Source organism: Bufo gargarizans, chromosome 3 (genome assembly GCF_014858855.1).
Source record: "Bufo gargarizans isolate SCDJY-AF-19 chromosome 3, ASM1485885v1, whole genome shotgun sequence".
Taxonomy (NCBI): Eukaryota; Metazoa; Chordata; class Amphibia; order Anura; family Bufonidae; genus Bufo; species Bufo gargarizans.
The window spans coordinates 122,876,533-122,897,528 of record NC_058082.1 but is presented as its reverse complement, the minus strand read 5'-3'; the positions used below and the strand labels follow the sequence as shown (position 1 = coordinate 122,897,528).

Genomic DNA, 20,996 nt, shown 5'->3' with positions numbered 1-20,996 from the left:
CTCCTGTTCATCCTTCCTTTTTGAGGAACAGGTTGTCTCAGTCCTGACGTTAGTACCAGGGTCCTATAGGGTGAGTTAGGACATTAGGTATTCCTGTGTATGAACTCGCCTACCTCTGGGGTCTGTTGATACTGGTAGTTAGTCAGTGTCCATCTCCTTTCCCTAGTTTCCAGGCCTTATTCCCTCACCCCTTTCCCTCCTATGTTCGGTGTGGTGTTTCCCTCCCACACCTGAACGTGACAGCATACCTGACTGAAATCCACTTGTGATGTCACAGTAGCTTACCTAACTGAAACACACTTATGATGTCACAGTATTTTACCTGACTGAAACCCACTTGTGATGTCACAGTAGCATACCTGACTGACACCCACTTGTGATGTCACAATAGTTTACCTGACTGAAACCCACTTGTGATGTCACAGTAGCGTACCTGACTGAAACCCACTTGTGATGTCACAGTAGCATACCTGACTGAAACCTACGTGTGATGTCACAGTAGCATACCTGTCTGAAACCCACTTGTGATGTCTCAGTAGCATACCTGACTGATACTTACTTGTGATGTCACAGTAGCATACCTGACCAAAAGCCACTTGTGATGTCACAGTAGTGTACCTGACTGATACCTACTTCTGATGTCACAGTAGCATACCTGACCGAAGGCCACTTGTGATGTCCCAGCAGTGTACCTGACTGAAAACCACTTGTGATATAACAGTAGAACAGATTGTGGTCTCTGCTGAGTTCCTGATGCTTCCATTGCTCCTTTGAAGTTAAGTCTTTCTTTTCCCTTTTTGTAGTTGTTGGGTCCTGTGTGTTGCATTCCCTATTGTTTATATTAGGCCTGATTCCCTGTTCCCCCCTTCCCTCCTATGCTTGGGGTGCTGTTTCCCTACCACACCGAAGCTTGACAGTACCTGACTGAAACACACTTGTGAGGTCACAGTTGCGTACCTGACTGAAACCTACTTGTGAGGTCACAGTTGCGTACCTGACTGAAACCTACTTGTGAGGTCACAGTAGCATACCTGACTGAAACCTACTTGTGAGGTCACAGTTGCATACCTGACTGAAACCTACTTGTGATGTCACAGTTGCATACCTGACTGAAACCTACTTGTGAGGTCACAGTTGCATACCTGACTGAAACCTACTTGTGATGTCACAGTTGCATACCTGACTGAAACCTACTTGTGATGTCACAGTTGCATACCTGACTGAAACCTACTTGTGATGTCACAGTTGCATACCTGACTGAAACCTACTTGTGAGGTCACAGTTACGTACCTGGTTGAAACCGACTTGTTATGTAACAGAAGCGTACCTGACTAAAACACTTGTGATGTCACAGTAGCGTACCTGACTGCTACCTACTTGTGATGTCACAGTAGCGTACCTGACTGAAACCTACTTGTGATGTCACAGTAGCTTACCGACTGAAACCTACTTGTGATGTCACAGTAGCGCACCTGACTTATACCTACTTGTGATGTCACAGTAGCGTACCTGACTGCTACCTACTTGTGATGTCACAGTTGTGTACCTGACTGAAACCCACTTGTGATGTCACAGTAGCATACCTGACTAAAACCCACTTGTGATGTCAGGGAGACTTACATCACAGGAAACAACCCATGTCACAGGTGCTCATATGATAGAAGGACATGTATGGTGTTGCAGCAGCTTACCTGAACAAAACACTTGGGCAGATACCAACATAAGCAGGCACCTACGCAAAACCGCTTTGTGTGGTTCTTAATTTACAACTGATAATTTGATGACAGTGTATGTGTGGAGGGTCTTGCTACAGATCACTTAAAAGTCTTTGTATACCTTTGGGGACATTATTTTTCTTTATTATTGCATTGTACTCATTATGAGGTAAAAGTAATTTTTTCAATTGTTCTTTATTAACAAATATTGAGTCCTTTTCTCTGTACTAGTCTCTTTTTCCATCAGACAGGGAGCTTATCTCTGCTCTCACACCTTGTAAACACAAGTATTTATGACCTCTTAATAATTTTAGAAATAAGGGTTATTAGATGACCTGCACAAAGTAAAAGTAGGGTTCGCACAGCTAGAAAAACAGTTAACCCTTTGTGACAGAACAGCTCAATAATTTTAATAAAGACCAATTGAAAAAATTATTTATAGCCCAAAATGAGTAAAATGCAATCATAAAAAATTGCCCCGAAGGCGTACATAGCCTTTAAAGGGCTTTTTCCACAATTGACATTTATCACCTGTCCACAAGATATGGCCTCGCGGTGACTGCTGCAGCTTTTATATGCAGTGTATGCTGGTGGCCTGTAAGAGATAGCAGGAGCTGCTAATTACAGTATTTTTAGGTAGCAGTGGGCTCCTTGCCTGCAAGGCCCCTTTATAGCTGTACAGGTTTGACATATTATGTGTCTGCCCCTGCAAACCTGAAAATGCAGGCTTCACTTATATGTACTTCAGGAGCTGTCTGATCCCAAAAGCAAATTCTATTAGGGATGGGTACGTTTTTAAAATAAAGAAGATAAGACGCTTACCGTTCCAGCGCTAAGGCTTCTGTCCTTGCGCCTCTTGGTCGCCTGTGGTCACGTGCACAGTGGCAGCCATTCACTGGCCTCAGCAGCGAAGTGTCCCCAAGCAGCATGTGACCACAGAGGCTCAGCAGTCATGTGACAATTAGGGATATGTCACCGCCGAGGACAGTGAACGGCTGAAAACAGACTGGGACAGTTCTGACCGCTATCAGAGAATTATTTCTGCTTGCAGTGTGTAAGGCTCAGTTCTTTTTGTACCCAAGACACAATGAAGACAAGCACTATAGATGCATTCAAGATGAAATGGATGACTTGCCAGTCCAGTATAAAAGTAAACGTTGTAAATGATACATTTTTATGCGTTTCTTCAAAACTCCTGAGACAAAGGTCATGCTTTTTAAACATTGTCCTTTTTGTTATCTGCGTAGATTGGTTTGTTAGGCTATTGTGATGGACTAAGGGCAGCCGTATTCATTCAGTAGCTGTCGGCTGAATGATCATTCAGCTGACATCTATCTCTCCTGGCTCGGTCAAAAGTGTGTGTGTATTCAATGGGGAGAGCAGAGAAAGCCGCTGTCAGACACTTCTGGGGGAGGATGATCTCCCAGAAGACTGAAAGGATTGGTGAAAATATTCATTTCGCCCAATCCTTCTGTCAGGAGAGAGTAGGGAGCGCTCCACGCTCATTAGACTCGTGTAACCATACATCCGCACCTGCAGTGTTTTCAAGTCATTCATTAAATCATGTAGAAGAGTAGAGCAAATCCCAGGTAGTCAACATCTCTAGACGTTTGGTACAGGTCACTAATATTTCTGTGCTGTAGAATCTGTTAGATAGTTAAAGGGTTTTCCAACCTCCCGATATTCATGACCTCCTCAGTATAAGTCATTAATATCCGATCGTTGAGAGTCCAACACATTGCACTCTCAGAGATCCGCTATTCCCTGCAGCCCCCGGCCCTGGAACTCGCACTGAATGGAACAGGAGACACAGCTCTGTTCAAAGTGTAATGGCCGTGCTGGGTTACTGCAGCTTAGCACCCACTCACTCCAGTGAGTTTCAGTAACCCACCACTGCCATAATTTGAATGGAGCTGTGCTTCCTGTTCCATTCAAAGCACTAGTTCTAGCGCCAGAGGCTGCTGAATACAGCTGATTAATGGGTTTATTGGGTGACGGACCCTCACTGATTGGAATGAATGACCTATCCTGAGGATAAGGGCTCATGCACACGAATATGTGCTGGCTGGGCCCGTGCTGTGGACCACAATTTGCGGTCCGCAATGCACGGGCACCGACCGCAGGGCCACCGCATGTGGATCGCAAACCAATTCAGTTGAATGGAGTCTGTGTTCCACATCCGACTGTCCATACCGCAAAAAAGTAGTGCATGCACTACTTTTTTGTGGTGTGGAGGCACGGACAGAAACCCCACGGAAGCACTACGGAGTCCCGTGCTTCCTTTCCGCACCAACCTTCTGGATTGCGGACCCATTTAAATGAATGAGTCCGCTTCCATGATCTGGAGTGCACAGGGCCGGTGCCAGTTTTATTGAGGACCCGCTGTTGGCAGGCCGCAATACGGGAACAGCCATGTGCATGAGCCCTAATGCAGGAGCCTGGAATCCCTTTTAAGGTCTGATTACTGGGTCACTAAAATATTACTGTATTATTGTAGAGGAATCTAATATTTGTACTACTATAATTGCATTATTATAACTTTCTTGATGAATAGGACTGATCAGTTATAATTAATGTCTAGTAGACTCATAAAGGGTTGACTCAGGGACGTACACAAATATCATATAACCCAATAGCAAAACTTAGTTTGGGATCTTTTCTCCAGTGAGATTTCTGATTGATTGATTTTGCAATTGTTTTATTAAATGGAAGAAAATTATAATGGAAAAATGGAACAGATGCTTCATAAATATGGAGCTTAAATACATTGAGAAATCTCCTCCTTACATTTGTAAATGTGCTGCTTCTTTGGTTACAGTACATTATAACATTGTCTACCTGCAGCCACCACTAGGAGGAGCTCAGTGCATATTAACTTATACAGTTACCACTGAGATCAATGGAAGCTCTAAAATCTTTATGCATTGAGCTTCATTTAGTGATGGCTGCAGGAAAATGCAGTTGATCTATGTTGGTAACAGAAGAAGTGCCGGGGCCCTTCTTACCCCAGACCCTCTTAGCAGTCATATGGTCTGCCCCTATGGTAGGTACACCACTGGGTTGACCTATAGTAAAAGATTTATGACATAAGCAGACCACTGCTCATAAGAAAGGATGCAGGGTTCCAGTTGAACTGCTATCTGAATGGCACAGCAGCCATCCCCATATCTTGGAATGTTTCATGTATGACAGCTGGTGGGGCCTTTTGTAACCATAACTAGAAACAAACATTTCCTTGGCTATTTTATTTAAAGATGATTCATCTGTGTGTCTACGCTGCCTTCCTTGCATAGATTTAGTTTTTTCTTCTACTTCAGTTTTTGTACAGTAGGATCATTTGTCTGTTTGAATTCATTGTTTTCATGCACTAGTCATATTCTGTCCGGCTCGGAGACGAATGGAAAACCTTGATGGTTTCCACCCAATGATTTCAGTGTTTCTGATGGGGAACATCTCTACGGTCCTAATTTAAAAAGATTGATTAAAGCTAGCCATACACTTTAGATGTATACCGCCTGCACCCACCGATTCCGGTGACAGCTGCCGACCATCTAATGTGAATGGGGGCCTCCCCATTCTTTCCCACTTGCAGATATGGGGAGACATAAGGTTTGGGCTGTTGGATTTCAACATGCCCAGTCTTTTAGTTCTCAGGGGGATAAGCCACAACCAGAAGAGTCGGGCAGCATCTCTTCCTTCTCCTTATTCAGGACACATGTAGGGCTGTTCCCTGAACAAGCATTCAGCCAACAGGAATCTCAAGTATATGACCAACCTTAGTTCCAGGCGTAACCAGTGCATTGATGGGGGTGTCAGCTAAAATTTTGATACACATATGAATTTTCAAACAGTTTCAATGTCATCAGTTTGAAGTGACCATTCATCGAATTTGAACAGGCTGATTATTGTTATTACACTTTTCATTTGGGTCCACCATACAAAAAATGACAACTGCAAATTTGTCTTAAAGAGTGTTGAAAGGACACGTACCCCATTGACAAATGGATAGTGGTGGTACTCAGTTGTCAGCATATTAATTATTTCTAGGAGGAATAACAGCAGGAGTGGCACAATGCAGAATTCTAAGAAAGGATGGCCCAGCATTGGGGATTGGACAGGGCCTCTTTAAGTCATAATACTCCCATTGACAAGAAACATTAGTAGTACTATCGTTCTATTGCACTAATGTATTGCTGGTCTATCAATAAGTTGAAGCAAAAGGACTTAGTAAAGTTTTATCTTATTCAACATGAAGATTGTGTCAAGCATGCATTAAAGGGATTGTCCCAGTGGCGTAACAAGAAATGACTGGGCCCCACACCAAATTTTTGAAAGGGCTCCTCCTGTGCAAACCCCACTCATGCGGCTAGTAAAGACTCTCTCAGACCAGGCCCAGCAGCCACTCCATCTGTACATGGTTATCTTCTTATACCACCAACGGAGCAGCCTCTGCAGGCATAGTCCCCCTCTCCAAATTGTAGCACCAATAGCGTATGATCATGTGGCACAGTTAAGACACGACCGCAGTACAGCCACGTCGCAAACGTGACACAATCGCTGAACGAGACCCCGCAAGACTTCAGGGCCAGACGTGAGTACGTTTTAACTGTCTGGTCCTGTTAGTCACTGGTGGGGGCGCGGTATGAAGGGTAATGAGCGGAGTCTCTGGGAGCAATGGCACCGCCCTCATTGCACCTAGAGGCTCATTATCATATTATAAAATATCTGTTTTCTCAAGAATGTGGGCACCAAGGAAAATGGAACCAAGACCATATTAGTCAGCCGCACATGTCTCTGGTGAGACTATTTTATCGCGATGTAACTGATAACAAAACCCCCTTTTAAGCAATGTGATCTCATAATTATTTAGTCGTGATAGTGCCAAAATGATACAAAAATAGTTTAATCTGCATGAAAGAGTAATAGATAAAGTAGCATTGGTGACCCTTGTACTGTTTCCTACTGCAGATTAAGACAGTATAACGCTGGACATTGGCATCTACATGTTAAGCTGACCATACACATTAGTTGTGTGGGGACCTCCCATCTTTTCCCCAACGACTGATGTCAGGAGATTCAAGGATTGGGTAGTCAGATTTCAACACGCCTGATGCTTTTGTTCCAGGGAGATAAGCTTCTGCCAGAAGTATCTTGCCCTCGCTTTCTCCCATTGATAACATATGCACAGCTAAAGTAAGCAGTAGTAGAACTGGTTTAGGACAGATGATCCTACTGTTTGGATACCCATAGAGGAGCATGTTGTTGAAATCACTGTTCTGATCAGTTGGATGCAATAAGGGGTTTCAGTCTGTGTTTGATTTTGACTTGATCTGGATGCTCTCTAGGTATACCTGGGGAACAGAGTGCTGATCTGTAAATTGGTAATGTTGGTTCATTTTGCATTCGCAGTTACCTTTAAGTTGTACGACAAGGACAGCAATGGACTTCTGGACAGCTCTGTGAGTGTCACCACTTATTTTTGCATGTTTAGTCACACAGCAGTTGGTTTTATTGAGGTAAACTAGTACCGATTATGACTTACTAACATCTACATTGGTGGCTCCATTGGGTAGCCTCCGTCACATTCTGCAAAAAAGAGGATACAAAAAAGCCCTGCATGCATGGACACCTCAATGGAGATTGAACAGATCCCATTGTAGTCAATGGGTTCTGGTCAGCTTTATTCATTTCAGCTATGTCCCGGATCCAGCACTTTCATTATTTTCATTGTTTTGCACAAGTGTGAATGTTTCCTTAAAGGTGTTTTCCTATTGTAGAAAGTGACAGCTTATTTGTAGGGCAGGGCAACCTCTGGCACGCCAGCTGTGGTGAAACTACAACTCCCAGCATGCTCCATTCACTTCTACGGGAGTCCTAAGAACAGCCAAGCAAGTGTGCATGCTGGGAATTGTAGTTTCACAACAGCTGGAGTGCTGGAGGTTGCTGACCCCTGCTGTAGGATATGGCATCACTTTCTAATCACACGCTACTTGTCCCAATGATACAGAAATGTTTCTTGTAATAATCTATGTATCTTTGTGGGCAGTACGTGTGTCGGATACTCTCATCATACCCACACATGATGAAAATTGAATCCATGAAGCTGTGTGGTTACAGATTAGAATTTTGGATGTTTAGGGCTAAAAAAATTGTTATACGTTTAACCATACAATTGCCACATTAGGAATGCTGATCGTCTTTCTTAAGACTCTGGCAATAAACACTATGATTATGAGCTCTAAGCATAAATGTTGATTGTGTGAACCACAAAAAATGTTTAGTTTTTTTTGCTGTATCATTTACTTTTTTATCTTACAAAGGTTGTATAATTTCCCTTATATTCAATAGGAAGTGGATCGGATTATAACACAAATGATGAGAGTTGCTGAGTACTTGGACTGGGATATCACTGAACTTAAACCGGTAGAGTGGTTTTTTTTCTTTTGTTTTTTTCAGGGTTTTTTTCTTTTTGTTTTGGCCCGGGGGGTGCTTTGTGGAGTTGGTTAAATTCTACTAAAATATTTGATGCTAGAAATGGAGAGAATTAGTACACAATGCAATATTTGCTAATCTTATTGATCCATATTTTATTCACAATAGATCAGAGAACACAAATCAGATGTTGAAAGTTAGACATTTTAACATGTCATGAAAAAAGTATTAATAATCAATACAACTACAGCATTAGACTTTTTTATCTTGATAGTAGAGAGTTTTTATTTTTTAAATGCGGCAATATTCATATGTAAAGTTTCGGCACACAGGCCTTCTTCAGACACTATGCCGCAGTGATGAAGGAAGAGAAGGAAAGATGCAGTAGTAAGTAGAATGTGTGACCACATGTATGAAGGAAAGCATAGTGTCTGAAGAAGGCCTGCGTACCGAAACGTTACATATGAATATTGGCACATGTCAAAAATAAAACTTCTCTACTATCAAGATAAAAAAAAGTCTAATGCGGTAGTTGTATTGAGTATTACAAACGGGGTTTGAACCCTACTTACAGCAAGTTCTACGGAAAGCGACAAAGATTTATTGCAAATGAAAAAATATTAACTCATTTAGAACTAGATGGCAGCAAGGCATCCCAAAGAAGTTGGGACAGGGGCAACAAAAGTAAGTAGTATGAATAAAAAACTGCTGGTGGGGCAATTTTCTACTAAGTCACATGATCGGGTATAAAAAAGAGCAAAGAGTCAGTTTCTAACAAGGAGGTGAGCAGAGGTTCAACAATTTGCAAAAAACTGCATGTAAAAATTGTGTAGCAATTTCAGAAAAACTCTTCTTAACGTAAAAGTGCAAAGACTTTAAATATCTTAGCATCTATGGTACATAATATCATGAAAAAATTCTGAGAATCTGAAGAAATCCATGTGCGCAGGGGACAAGGCTGATAGTCAATATTGGATGCTCATGATCTACAGGCCCTCAGGTGGCACTGCATTAAAAACAGACATGAGTCTGTACTGGAAATCATTGCATAGGCTCGGGAACACTTTCAGAAAGTATTGTCTGTGAACACAGTTATGCTGTGCAATCAAATGCAATTTAATACTGTATCAGAAAGGAGAAGCCTTATTTCAACATGATCCAGAAAAGCCACCGTCTTCTCTCAGCCAAATTTTATTTAAAAATGGACTGAGATAAAATGAAAAACTGTTCTTTGGTCAGATGAATACAAATTTGAATTTATTTTTGGAAACCATGGATGCCGTCCTCTGCAGACTCAAGAGGAGAGGACCATCCAGCTTATCAGTGCACAGTTCAAAAGCCTGCATCTCTGATAGTATGGGGTTGCATTAGTGCCTACCCTGTGGGCAGCTTACACGTCTGGAAAGGCACTATCAATGCTGAACAGCATATAGAGGTTTTAGAACAACATATGCTCCCATCCAGACAACGTCTCTCTTTTAGGTAAGGCCTTTCATATTTCAGCAGGACAATGCAAAACAACTGTCACAAATAGGTAGGGATAAGTGCAGCCCTATCTCCACCCATACCCCTATCCCTACCTACTTGCACGATCCGTCATAACTGGTGGGGTACAACTGGGCGGCAGTCCCTTGATTACGTACGTGCAGGGGACTAAAGAAAGGAAAACAATAAACAAGACCGATCACACAGAAGCAAGAGCTTCTCAGGCCGGTAAGAATAGCAATAGAAGCAAGGGGGCCGAGGACAAGGTTCAGGAGGTAACACAAGCACAAGGGGTATAACAATAACAAGAGTACTAGCCGAGGTCAAGAGCCAAGAGAATCACGTCAGTACCAGGGGTAACACCAGGTCAGAGTCAAATACAAGCCGAGGTCAAAGAGACAGAAGTCGCACACGCAGGATACGCTAGTGAGGTAGTAAGACCAAACACAGGCAACCTGTGGCCAGCAGGTTACCTGCTTAAATAAGTCCTCTTGATTGGTCACATGGCGTGGCCAGCGACCCATGGCCAGCATCTCAGTACACCTGAGCGCCGACTCATTAACATCGGCACTCAGTTCCCCACCTGCTCATTGTCTAGGAGATGGAGGACGCTGGCCGCACTGAGGAGACGTGCGTGCCCAGGTCCTCCCCGCCCTCTTGGCACCATGGACGCGTCTCCGCTCCTCCTCATGAGCAGGATGCCAGCGGCGCTGCAGAGGGAGAGCGCATCGTTGGCTCCCCGCTACAACAACATACTGCATCATCACAGCATGGTTTCACAGAAGTAGAGTCAGGGTGCTGAATTGGCATGCCTTTCAATATAGAAAACACTTGACACATCATGAAACCAAACATCTGGCTAAACAGATCCAGAACTGTTGAGCAGCTAGAATCCTACATCAAGACAAGAATGAGATAATATTCCTCTCCCAAAACTCCAGCAATTTGTCTCCTCACTCCCTAGAAATGTTAAAATGTTAAAAGAAGAGATGATGCTACATAATGGTAGACATGGCCCTGTCCCAACTTTTTGGAGCTGCGTTGCTGCCATCAAGTTCTTTTTCATGAAATGGAATACAATTAGCGTTTATGAGATTTGCAAATCATTGCATTTATGTACATTTTACACATCGTCCCAACTTTTTGGGGATTTGAGGTTGTACTAATAGGTAAGTGGCTTAGATGTCCAACTCTTCAATCTAATATTAGTAGAAACTAATATTTTAGGATCAAAAGGGATTTAAAAAAAAAAAACAGACGTGCCAGCAGAGCCGACAGATCCTCTTTAAGGCTCCATTCACTCGTCCGTAACGTGTTTTGCGGAGCCGCAAAACACGGACACCGGCAATGTGCGTTCCGCATTTTGTGGACAGCACATTGCCGGCACTAATAGAATATGCCTATTCTTGTCTGCAATTGCGGACAAGAATAGGACATGTTCTATTTTTTTCGGTAACAGAATTGTGGACCCGGAAGTGTGAATCCGCAATTAGAAATTAATGGATCCGCAATTCTGCGGAACTAAATTGTGGATGTGTGAATGGGGCCTAATGTCTATTTTCTGTCCTTTTTTTTATAGAAATGTTTTTTTATTTATTATATTAACATCCTTGTGCATTCAGACAAGAGTTCTTGTAGCATATGCTTGTCTGGTTGCAGTAACAGCAGTTTCCATTTGCCCCATTCCATTTTGTGCGTCACGTCCGTCATTTATGTGTCACACACATCAAGGTTCAAGCATCCAGCCTAAGTGCTGTACATCTGGGAATATTTTTCCAAAGGCATCAACTTATGTACTTGAGTAGAGACCAAAAAATTGTCTTGCTCTTTGTCACCAGACAGTTGTTTTGCCTTTGATGACGCACATTTGGAGAGGACTGTGTATCATCTCTGCTGCTAATCCTGAAAGAGCAAAAGAGACACGATAAAGTAAGATGTGGTGGCTTGCCAGTGACTTCTTTATTTCCTCCCTGCAGATGCTGGAAGAGATGATGAGACAGGTAGACTATGATGGCAATGGGACGGTTTCCTATGAAGAATGGCTGAAAGGGGGACTGACCACGGTGCCCTTACTGGTGCTGCTAGGAATGGAAGCTGTGAGTCTGATTTCAGTTTCTGATTGCACTACATATGAATTCTGTGAAGAAAATGAATCCCTATAAAAACAGATGATCTGGAATTGCTATTCTAATAAACAATTAGTTAAAATTGGGTATAGCCTCAATATACAGTATGCTTGTTACCATTTTCACTTCTACACAGAATATGAAGGATGATGGGCAGCATTTGTGGCGTCTGAAGCATTTCAACCGCCCTGTGTATTGCAACGTTTGTGAAGCTCTGCTCTTTGGGGTCAGGAAGCAAGGCCTGTGCTGCACTTGTAAGTAGGAAGATCCTTCATAGTCATCATGTGTATGTGGTGTACGCTTGTGTCTGCAAACTTGGCTCGAGGAAACCCATATAAGAACAATCAATTTTACAGTATGAGAAAAGAGTGAAAAAGTTTGCAAAGTAGCAGAATATAAAAAATATATAAAACTTCTAACAGCATAGAAAGATTTTGAAACATTGATATTTGAACAAACTCCATGTGTTAATTTTTTTTTACATATTTTTTAACATATTTTTAATAATAGAACTGCTAAAGGTTCATTGCCGAAGAGTTTCTGAACCCACTTACTTGAATGGTAGCACAGTAGTAACAACCCCCCACTTCTCAACCTCTATCGGCCCCCCTAACCTAAGCACACCTAATTTAAGAAGTAGATTCCTGAAACCAGATAGCCCACTTAAAGGAACAATAAACCTAGAAATCTTGTCCCCATTGGTTTTCAGTTTGTCAGAATGTCTGCGTGTTCCTGAAACAAACAATGTTGCAGAAATCCTTCAGAGAACATGGGGTTAATCTGCTGATCTCATTAGTTTTCAACTGAGGACTGGTAGAGGGTTGGGGCTTAGCCAAGTTGGCAGGCCTATTGATCTTTTTGTGCTACTGCAGACAGGACCTAGTGGCGAGGACCCTGCTGCAGCCAGTTGTCTTACACCCAGGCACAGAATTAGCGTCCATTCACACATCCGCAAAATGGGTCCACATCCGTTCTGCAGTCTTGCAGAACGGGTGCAGACCCATTCATTTTCAATGTGGCCGCAAAAGATGCGGACAGCACACCGTGCGCTGTCTGCATCCGCACTTCCGTTCCGCAGCCCCGCAAAGAAATAGAACATGTCCTATTCTTGTCTGCAGCCACGGACAAGAAAAGGCATTTTCATCATAGTGCCGGCCATGTGCGGTCCGCAAAATGCAGAACGCAAATGGCCAGTGTTCGTGTTTTGCAGATCCGCAATATGCGGACCGCAAAACTGTTGCGGACGTGTGACTGGACCCTTATGGGGTGAAGTGGGACAAAGTGGCTGATCTCAGGGGAGAGCATTTCTTTTAAACATTTCAATATGAAATACATAGAATTAAAGAAAAGGAGATTTTTCGTCTTTTCCTATATCTAGTGTTCCTTTTAAATAAAGAAAATGTCTTCCTACAAGAGCAAAGGTCTGTTGTGTAGATAAGTAGACTAGTTTACTGTTCTTCAATCAGTATAGGAACACATGTGTAAAATCTACATTTTTCTCTGCAGTTTGTAAGTTTACTGTTCATGAACGCTGTGCTCGTAAAGCGCCGGATATCTGCATCAGCACGTATGCCAAGTCCCGCAAAGATGCTAGTGTAAGTGTCATGACTGTGGCCCTGTGTCACTCAGTATGTTACCATCTTATGTATCTTTTCCGGCTCAGTTGTGGTGTCTTTGTGTTATCTGTTGGCATCTGCTTTCATTTCTTTCATCACTTTATCTTTTGTGTAATTACTGTTTATGTTCATGTGGGTATCGTATGTTAATTTTACTCCTGCTGCCACAGGGACAGACTCACGTATGGGTGAGAGGGGGCTGTGAAGCCAGCAAGTGTGACAAATGCCAGAAAAAGATAAAAAGCTTTCAGAGTCTAACTGGTCAGCGCTGTGTCTGGTGCCATACAAAGGTAATAACAATTACGAGTACTGAGATCAATGCTGTGGAAAATGATACATTTTAGGAGCTACCATTCTGTAGGGTTATTTATAGTTGAGTTCAAAATAATAGCAGTCAGACATCACTAACCTGATCAATCACAGTTTTTGGTAGAAATGATATTTCTACATGGCAAATAATTTACTAGCAGGTGTAGTAAAGTAATAGAAATCCAACAGACCCAACAGTCATGACATGCATGCTGCTAATTCTGTGTAATTCAATCACAAATTGAAAGGGGCATGTTCAAAATAATAGCAGTGTGGAGTTTAATTAGTGAGGTCATTCATTCTTTGAAAATCAAGTGGCAATTATTGCCCTTACTTAAGGAAGGAAGGCAGCAAATGTTGTACATGCTGGTTACAGTGCATTTCTCTCTGAAATTCGGAGGAAAATGGGTCGTTCCAGAAATTGTTCAGAAGAACAGCGTACCTTGATTAAAAAGTTTATTGGAAAGGGGAAAACATATAAAGTGCAGAAAATGATAGGCTGCTCAGATAAAATGTTCGCAAATACTTAAAAATGGCAACAAAAACCTGAAAGACGTGGAAGAAAGCGAAGCTCTAGGAAGATCAAAGAAGGTCTAAAGTTACCTGTGAGTACTGTTACAATTAGAAGACGCCTATGTGAAGCCACGCTATCTGCTAGAGGCCCCCGCAAAGTCCCACTGTTGAAAAAAAGACATGCGTTGAAGAGGTTACAATTTGCCAAAGAGCATAATGACTGGACTAAAGAGAAATGGCGCAACATTTTGTTGACTGATCAAAGTAAGATTTTTCTTTTTGGGTCTAGTGGCCAGAGACAGTTTGTCAGACGACCCCCAAACACTGAATTCAAGCCACAGTACACTGTGAAGACAGTGAAGCATGGTGGTGCAAGCATCATGATATGGGGATGTTTCTCATGTTGGGCCTATTTATTGCAAACCAGGGATCATGGATCAGTTTGAATACATCAGAATACTTTAAGAGGTCATGCTGCCTTATGCTGAAGAGGAAATGCCCTTGAAATGGGTGTTCCAACAAGACAACGACCTCAAACACACCAGTAAATGTGCAACATCTTGGTTCCAGACCAACAAGATTGACGTTCTGGAGTGGCCAGCCCAATCCCCGAATCCTAATCCAAGAGAAAACTTGTGGGGTGACATAAAAAATGCAGTTTCTGAGGCAAAACCAAGAAATAGAGAAGAACTGTGGAATGTAGTCAATCATCCTGGGCTGGAATATCTGTTCACAGGGGCCAGAAGTTGGTTGACTCCATGCAACACAGATGTACCGCAGTTCTCAGAAACAGTGGGTATACAACTAAATATTAGTTAAGTGATTCAAAGGAAAGCAAAATCTTCAAACATTTTTCTGTTTATATAGTGAATGTTTGAGTTTGTTCCTACAATTGTTTTAGAGGAACAACACAAATTTTATATATTTTCTTCATGTTTTGATGTGGAATATTTGTATAATATATATAAGTATATAACTATAAATTTGCATGGAAATCATAATCAAATTGGCATATGGCAGGTCAACTGCAGACTTTCTGGAATTCTGCAGCTGCAAAATCTGCACCAAACGTGGATATTGTTGCAGAATTCATAGCAGAAATACTTCCCACTTTCCCTGCAGTAAGTTTATTTCTAGGAATGGGAGACTGATGAAATTCACACCCACTAATTTATATTTATATTAAAAGAGTGTCTGTCACCAGTTTTGGGGTTTTAATCGGTTAGTGTACAATAAGTTACCCATGGATATTACATTAGGTTTTGTTCACATGTGACGGATAAGGTGTGTATTTTCTGTTAGGATTTAGGGCGGAAAATCTTACAGTAGCATCAAAGTCGATAGCTTATCCACACGCTGTGGTAAAAAAAAGCAGTCCATGAATTGATATGTAGTGTGGATTTTAAAAGGGAATCTGCCTTGGCAGCATCAAACCAGGCACAATGCCTACTTAGACTTCCTGAAGTGAATAAATTAATATCAGTTTTACTCAAATCTATCGCTGCATTGCTAAGATATAACGTGTTTTCATAATATGCAAATCAGGCCTAAAGTGCACCAAGGGTGGGCCCGAGCCACGCAGTGCACCTTAACAACGCTGCTCTATTTCCCCAACCACTACCCCCCTCCACTTCAGTGACAAGACCAGGTATCCTAATAGTCATCTTTCTTGGCCCTTTCGATCAAGGGGAGGAGGAGTGGCTTGGGAACCAGAACAGAAGAGCTAAGGTGCACCAAATGACTAGACACCACCCTCGATGCACTTTAGGCCTAGTTTGCATATTAAAAGTATATTCTGGTAGGTACAAGTTATCCCCTATCCACAGAATAGGGGATAACTATGAGATTGGTGGGGGTCCTACCCCTGGGACCCCCACCGATCATGAGAACAGGGGCCCTGTAACCCCTGCAGGACCCTTGCTGCTCCCCTAAAATAACTGGAGCAACCAGAATACCCCTCAAGTCCAATAAGTTGGGAATGCAGCAAAGGATTGGATTAAAACAGGTATTGATTAAAGGGGTTCTCTGGGAATAAGAGAATGAAAATACTTCAATATTACTCTATTATAAAAATATTATCAAATATCTTTCATGAGTTATAATGGCTTGTTTTGTCTAGGGAGCAGTAGTTAGGAGAATTAAAATGGCCGCCATCCTATTAGTGCACACAAAATCTGAGAGGAGGATGAGGCAGCTGTTTACCTCAGTCTTGTGAAGTAACTTGTCCTACTGTGTGATTAGGACAGGTTTTGTATGTAGTAATAGCACAGCGGCCATTTTATTTCCCCTGATGATTGCCCCCTAGAGAAAACAAGCCATTATAACTAATCAAAGGCATTTGGGAATATATTTACAGTTGAAACCAGTTTACATACACTATAAAAAAGGAGCACATGCATGTTTTTTTCAATATGTGACATTAAATCAGAATAAATCTTTCCTGTTTTTGGTCAATTTGGATTACCATAATAATAATTATTATTATTATTATTTGCCAAATGCCAGAATAGTGTGAGAGAGAATGTTTTAAGGCAGTTTTATTACTTTCTGCATAGTCAAACGTTTACATACATTTCATTAATATTTGGTACCATTGCCCTTAAACTGTATGACTTGGTTCAAAAGTTTTGGATATCCTTCTACAAGCTTCTAACAATAGTTGGTCGGAATTTTAACCCATTCCTCCTGACAAAACTGGTGTACTTGAGCCATGTTTGTTGGTAGCTTTGCCCATAAATGTTCAATAGGATTGAGATCAGGGCTTTTGTAATGGCCACTCCATGTTTATTCTGATTTAATGTCAGTTATAGAGGAAAAACATGCATATGTGTAAACTTCTGGTTTCAACTGTAATAAAGCCATGTTTAAGTATTTTCAGTAATTACATTTTCTTAATAACAGGAGAACCCCTTTAACTTCAGCTCCGGCAGCCTTACCAGACATTGTGCTTGGTTGGATACTGTGGATCCTCATGATGGATTCCATTTACATCTGCAGCATGTCAATTCTTCCTGTAGATTTTATCCCTGTGCAATGCAACCAAGATCTGCAAGAGAATGAATCAAAAAGTTGGCTCTGAGCAGTCAAATTCAGATTGTACATGAGGTCATATGGTAGACCAATCATGTTCTAAATCTTGTATTCTCTGCGTACTGGACAAGGACCGAACTCCTAATCCACATTTGTTAGTAGCCATTTTGGTAAGATACATAGATTAATAATATGGACAGCTACAGTGTAGAGGCCCTTTTACATGGGCCAATAATCGGGGAAGTTATCAAGGAGTGTTCCTAGTAATGCTTGTTCCCAATAACTGCCCTGCCTAAAGGTGACGCTGATCACCTGATAAAACAAGCAAACGATGGGGTGGAAGCATTGATGTGGACACCAAAATTGTTTCTGGGCAGCAGATCAAACAGGTATCTGCTGCCCAGAAACACTGAATCTGTTCACATAGCCTTATGAGAGCTTGATTTTTGTAGAACAAGTTGCACTTTCTGATGGCACCATCTAACTCTGTAAAAAAAAAAAAAAAATACTTGCATGTATATCATTTGCCTGTGGGGAACGTATTGAGCGGGATCAAGAGTTAAGCCCACTACATACTTGGTATGTAGCTGCTGTGTAATATATTTGACCCCCATCAATTCTCAGATAGGAGATATTTCCAATCCTGGTCATTTAATCCATTAACTTCTGCAGTCAATACCGATCGCAGCATCTGGGTGGTTAGAGGGCAGAAGGCTACTTCTGTCTTCCGAGACTGTGCTGCAATGAAATTGTGGGATTCTGATTGCTTGTTTTGGCTGCCTTTCACCTTGTGATGGCTCCCAGGCCTGCCATAATAAACTGCCTGAGCCAATAGGCAGTCTTTAATAGGCAGGCAGTAATAATCCCATAGACTGCAATAGTATGCTATTGCAGTCCATGGTTTAATTGATCAGAGGATCATATGTTAATGTCCCCTGTAGGGGCAAAAACGTACACTGAAAAAATGTTAAACAAATAAAAAAAAATATATATATATACAGGTCCTTCTAAAAAAATTAGCATATTGTGATAAAGTTCATTATTTTCTGTAATGTACTGATAAACATTAGACTTTCATATATTTTAGATTCATTACACACCAACTGAAGTAGTTCAAGCCTTTTATTGTTTTAATATTGATGATTTTGGCATACAGCTCATGAAAACCCAAATTTCATATTTCAAAAAATTAGCATATTTCATCCGACCAATAAAAGAAAAGTGTTTTTAATACAAAAAAAGTCAGCCTTCAAATAATTATGTTCAGTTATGCACTCAATACTTGGTCGGGAATCCTTTTGCAGAAATGACTGCTTCAATGCGGCGTGGCATGGAGGCAATCAGCCTGTGGCACTGCTGAGGTGTTATGGAGGTCCAGGATGCTTCGATAGCGGCCTTAAGCTCATCCACAGTGTTGGGTCTTGCGTCTCTCAACTTTCTCTTCCCAATATCCCACAGATTCTCTATGGGGTTCAGGTCAGGAGAGTTGGCAGGCCAATTGAGCACAGTAATACCATGGTCAGTAAACCATTTACCAGTGGTTTTGGCACTGCGAGCAGGTGCCAGGTCGTGCTGAAAAAGGAAATCTTCATCTCCATAAAGCTTTTCAGCAGATGGAAGCATGAAGTGCTCCAAAATCTCCTGATAGCTAGCTGCATTGACCCTGCCCTTGATAAAACACAGTGGACCAACACCAGCAGCTGACATGGCACCCCAGACCATCACTGACTGTGGGTACTTGACACTGGACTTCAGGCATTTTGGCATTTCCCTCTCCCCAGTCTTCCTCCAGACTCTGGCACCTTGATTTCCGAATGACATGCAACAGTCCAGTGCTGCTTCTCTGTAGCCCAGGTCAGGCGCTTCTGCCGCTGTTTCTGGTTCAAAAGTGGCTTGACCTGGGGAATGCGGCACCTGTAGCCCATTTCCTGCACACGCCTGTACACAGTGGCTCTGGATGTTTCTACTCCAGACTCAGTCCACTGCTTCCGCAGGTCCCCCAAGGTCTGGAATCGGTCCTTCTCCACAATCTTCCTCAGGGTCCGGTCACCTCTTCTCGTTGTGCAGCGTTTTCTGCCACACTTTTTCCTTCCCACAGACTTCCCACTGAGGTGCCTTGATACAGCACTCTGGGAACAGCCTATTCGTTCAGAAATTTCTTTCCGTGTCTTACCCTCTTGCTTGAGGGTGTCAATGATGGCCTTCTGGACAGCAGTCAGGTCGGCAGTCTTACCCATGATTGCGGTTTTGATAATGAACCAGGCTGGGAGTTTTTAAAAGCCTCAGGAATCTTTTGCAGGTGTTTAGCGTTAATTAGTTGATTCAGATGATTAGGTTAATAGCTCGTTTAGAGAACCTTTTCATGATATGCTAATTTTTTGAGATAGGAATTTGGGGTTTTCATGAGCTGTATGCCAAAATCATCAATATTAAAACAATAAAAGGCTTGAACTACTTCAGTTGGTGTGTAATGAATCTAAAATATATGAAAGTCTAATGTTTATCAGTACATTACAGAAAATAATGAACTTTATCACAATATGCTAATTTTTTTAGAAGGACCTGTATATATATGAAACAAAAATTCACCCCAATTTCACATATAAAAATGAATGAAAAAAAGTCAATGGTATTGTTTCTAAACAGTTAAAATGTAAAAATATCGGTTTTATTTTTTTTCAAAAGTAGTAAAACAAAATAAAAACTAGAAATTTGATATCACCGCAATCATAGTGAACCGCAGAATATGGTTGTTATGTCATTTTTGGTGCACTGTGAACATTGTAAAAACAAAACCTGAAAAACCATGGCGGAATAGTTTTTTTTCCCGTTTCACTCCAAAAATAATTCTTCCTTATTTTTGCCATTAAAAATGTAACTTTTGCCACAAAAAATAAGCCCTGAAGCAGCTATGTTAATAGAAAAGTAGAAATGTTTTGGCTCTTTGAAGATCACAGTAGCAGTTCAGTCTGATAAAAGCACTGGAAGTGACAGGATGGCAAGTCCAGTACAGTGTGGGTCCACATAGAAAAAAAGGGATCGGGAGCTGTGCTCCGTGATTAAATTCCTTCCAAAGGAAGAAAAGAAGCCTAAAGCAATCCATGAAAGGATGATTGCTGTATATGGTGATGATGCACCTTCCTACTACCAAGTAAAGTTTTGGGCCAAGCAGTTTAAGTTGGGTAGAGAATCAATTGAAGATGACACCTGTTCAGTGCGACCTATAGAAGCATCTTCAAAGAAAATGTGCCGAAAAGTGGAGGCCATGATTTTGGAAGATCGTCGGGCCAAAGTCAGTGTTATAGCTCATGAAGTAAGCATTTCATTTGGCACAGTTTCCACTATCATTCATAATGTTTTGTTAATGCCAAAGGTCAGTTCCCGGTGGGTAACACAAATCTTGATGCCTGAGCAAAAAATTTGTCGCCCGCAGTTTAGCCAAGAGAATTTAGACATACTTAGAGAAAATCCAGGAGACTTCTTTTCTCAAATTATTACGGGTGATGAAACATGGGTCCACCACTATTATTCTGAAACCAAACATGAGTCCATCTAATGGAAGTACAAGGGGTCACCAACTCCAAAGAGGTTTCTTGTGCAGCAGTCAGCTGGAAATATTCTGGTAATAGACTTTTTGGGATACAGAAGGCATTTTTATTACTAGAATTCATGCCAAACATGAAAAAATATCTAGAGACACCTATGCTTAGGTGAGGCAATCAAAGAGAAACGCAGTGGGAAGTTGCCGGAAAGTGTGTTGCTGCTTCACG

General features: G+C 41.7%; 1 protein-coding gene across 5 annotated transcripts in view; it reads left to right on the top strand.

The window, feature by feature from the left end:
- DGKA (diacylglycerol kinase alpha) overlaps positions 1–20,996 on the top strand; it is a 197,502-nt gene that overhangs the window by 141,769 nt on the left and 34,737 nt on the right. For all 5 annotated transcript variants that reach the window (XR_006388132.1, XR_006388133.1, XR_006388134.1 and 2 more), the window contains 6 exons: positions 7,125–7,174; positions 8,064–8,138; positions 11,609–11,728; positions 11,895–12,012; positions 13,265–13,353; positions 13,545–13,664. Coding sequence is in view for 2 of the 5 variants with exons in the window: in XM_044283929.1 (XP_044139864.1) it covers positions 7,125–7,174; positions 8,064–8,138; positions 11,609–11,728; positions 11,895–12,012; positions 13,265–13,353; positions 13,545–13,664 (572 nt within the window). In the remaining 3 variants the exon portion in view is untranslated. The remainder of the gene's footprint in view (positions 1–7,124; positions 7,175–8,063; positions 8,139–11,608; positions 11,729–11,894; positions 12,013–13,264; positions 13,354–13,544; positions 13,665–20,996) is intronic.